The following is a 1,746-nucleotide window of genomic DNA, read 5'->3' on the forward strand; positions in this document are numbered from 1 at the left end:
GATGGGATTAGCGGCGTTGGAAACCGACAATGGTCAACGATACCTCTCGTATGCTGAAGATGTTCTGAATGAAATAACCAAACCAAGAACCGTACCCAATACAGTCAAAAGCTGATTGTTGATCCCAAGATGATGCTCAGTTTTTTTTGAAACTAAGCAGACCACTACACAACAACTGTCAGCACGATAGAAAGGCGAATGAGGGGGTAGGCTTACTGGATGCAACCAAAGAGAAGAAAGCGACCTCTGGCCATACATCGTTGATGATGGTAGCGTTAAACCTCTTCAACGTCCATGTCCCTCGGAAAAAAGGACTCGCCGCAACCATAACAGCCTATGTTGCAGAAAAGAAAGAGACAGAGGTTCAACGAGTGCAGGAGTGATAACAAAAGAGCATGGAGGAAGCGTGGGATACAGATGCGTTCTCAAAGACGCCCTGTGATGACAGTGTTCCGTGAAGGCCGAGCTACCGCCGGTCACCCAGACAGTGCCCTAGAGATGTGGACCGCGTTTGCTCACATTTGCTGGCCGAAGCTTCTTGTAGATGCACTATGCAGGCCCCGGCCCACTTTGGGTATACTATGGCTATGGTAAGTGCGCTCTTTATACCAAGAACTGGATGCGTACTTGTTTTCCAAAAAGGCAATTGTACATAACTCGGAGGTCAAGCCACCGCTGGCAAAAACAGTGCTCATGAGCACATTTGATTGGCACTTGGCAATTATCTATCTGCCTCGCCTTTGCAACACCAGTCGCTGGATTTGAAGAGGTGCGTTTTCGTCGGGATGCAAGCTGGACGCAAGATCCTGTTTCGAACAAGTTTCGAAAGTCCATCGATAATTAGCAAGTTGTGACAGCGTTACCATATGTGTCACAGGATCATGACCTTCGTGACTGTGTTTGGCACGCTCATCCTATCATAATAATGTCATCACCCTTCAACTCAGATCCGAGATGTCCATCAAACGGGGAAGATCCTCCTACCAGCAGATCTCCAAACCTGTTAGGCAAAAATGCTGCATTTCCTGAAATTTTTTTTTTTGGTCCACAAATTGCTCATCTGCTGTCAAGCTGTGACACCTTACACAGAGTCCAGACATCCAAATTCATGTTGAATGTGGCAAGTAACAGGACCCCTGAAAGTACCCTTGGAACCCAGATCCAAAAAGTCAAAAATTTCCAAAATCTGAGTTACCCAAAACCGCTATTTTCACTTTTTTTGCTTTAAAATGCCAATTTTTCACTTGGTGGCTCCTCTGGTCCCTGGAGCTCTATTATGCATCTTACAAGCATTTCATAGATTAAAATTTCACAAAGTACACTAAATCTTGCCCATCTCATCAACCATACCAGTTCAAAATATTACTTACAGTGCTTTTCACTTTATGCAGAATCACCTTTGCAAAAATAGTGCATTCATAACTAATGTTAAATATGATGTTGTGTAGCTGGGAATCGAACTAGCAGCCTTAGCATTGCAAAATGGGCATGAACATCATACACAGAGCACATCATTAGACCACTACACCACAGCAACATTTCTAAGTCTTCCCACCATCACCAATTTTTATCCGGAATTGGCTCTGGGTAAGTTTGCAATCTTGAAGTGCGCATCCTCAGGCATGATCTGGAATCCAGGTGGTGCACACTCACTCGTGATATAATCGCGAAAGGATTTGTGCATCTGTGGCATAGCATCATCAAACAATGTAGTGGTGCCTGGAATCAAAACACTGTGCATCTGCC

The 1,746-nt window shown here is 44.6% G+C and overlaps 2 protein-coding genes across 2 annotated transcripts in view; both read right to left on the reverse strand.

The window, feature by feature from the left end:
• Nucleotides 1–33: 33 nt before the first annotated feature.
• On the reverse strand, nucleotides 34–328 carry LACBIDRAFT_313432 (uncharacterized protein; the record flags this gene model as incomplete). Its single annotated transcript, XM_001877608.1, has 2 exons — nucleotides 34–164; nucleotides 217–328. The coding sequence occupies 2 exons, from the start codon at nucleotides 326–328 to the stop codon at nucleotides 34–36; spliced, it is 243 nt and encodes an 80-aa protein (XP_001877643.1).
• A 397-nt stretch (nucleotides 329–725) lies between these two features.
• LACBIDRAFT_323909 (uncharacterized protein) overlaps nucleotides 726–1,746 on the reverse strand; it is a gene marked incomplete at both ends in the record, with an annotated part of 2,439 nt that continues 1,418 nt past the window's right edge. Inside the window, 5 exons of the mRNA XM_001877609.1 lie at nucleotides 726–914; nucleotides 985–1,000; nucleotides 1,086–1,204; nucleotides 1,371–1,397; nucleotides 1,654–1,684. Coding sequence (XP_001877644.1) covers nucleotides 726–914; nucleotides 985–1,000; nucleotides 1,086–1,204; nucleotides 1,371–1,397; nucleotides 1,654–1,684 — 382 coding nt within the window. The remainder of the gene's footprint in view (nucleotides 915–984; nucleotides 1,001–1,085; nucleotides 1,205–1,370; nucleotides 1,398–1,653; nucleotides 1,685–1,746) is intronic.

Source organism: Laccaria bicolor, genomic scaffold (genome assembly GCF_000143565.1).
Source record: "Laccaria bicolor S238N-H82 LACBIscaffold_5 genomic scaffold, whole genome shotgun sequence".
NCBI lineage: Eukaryota > Fungi > Basidiomycota > Agaricomycetes > Agaricales > Hydnangiaceae > Laccaria > Laccaria bicolor.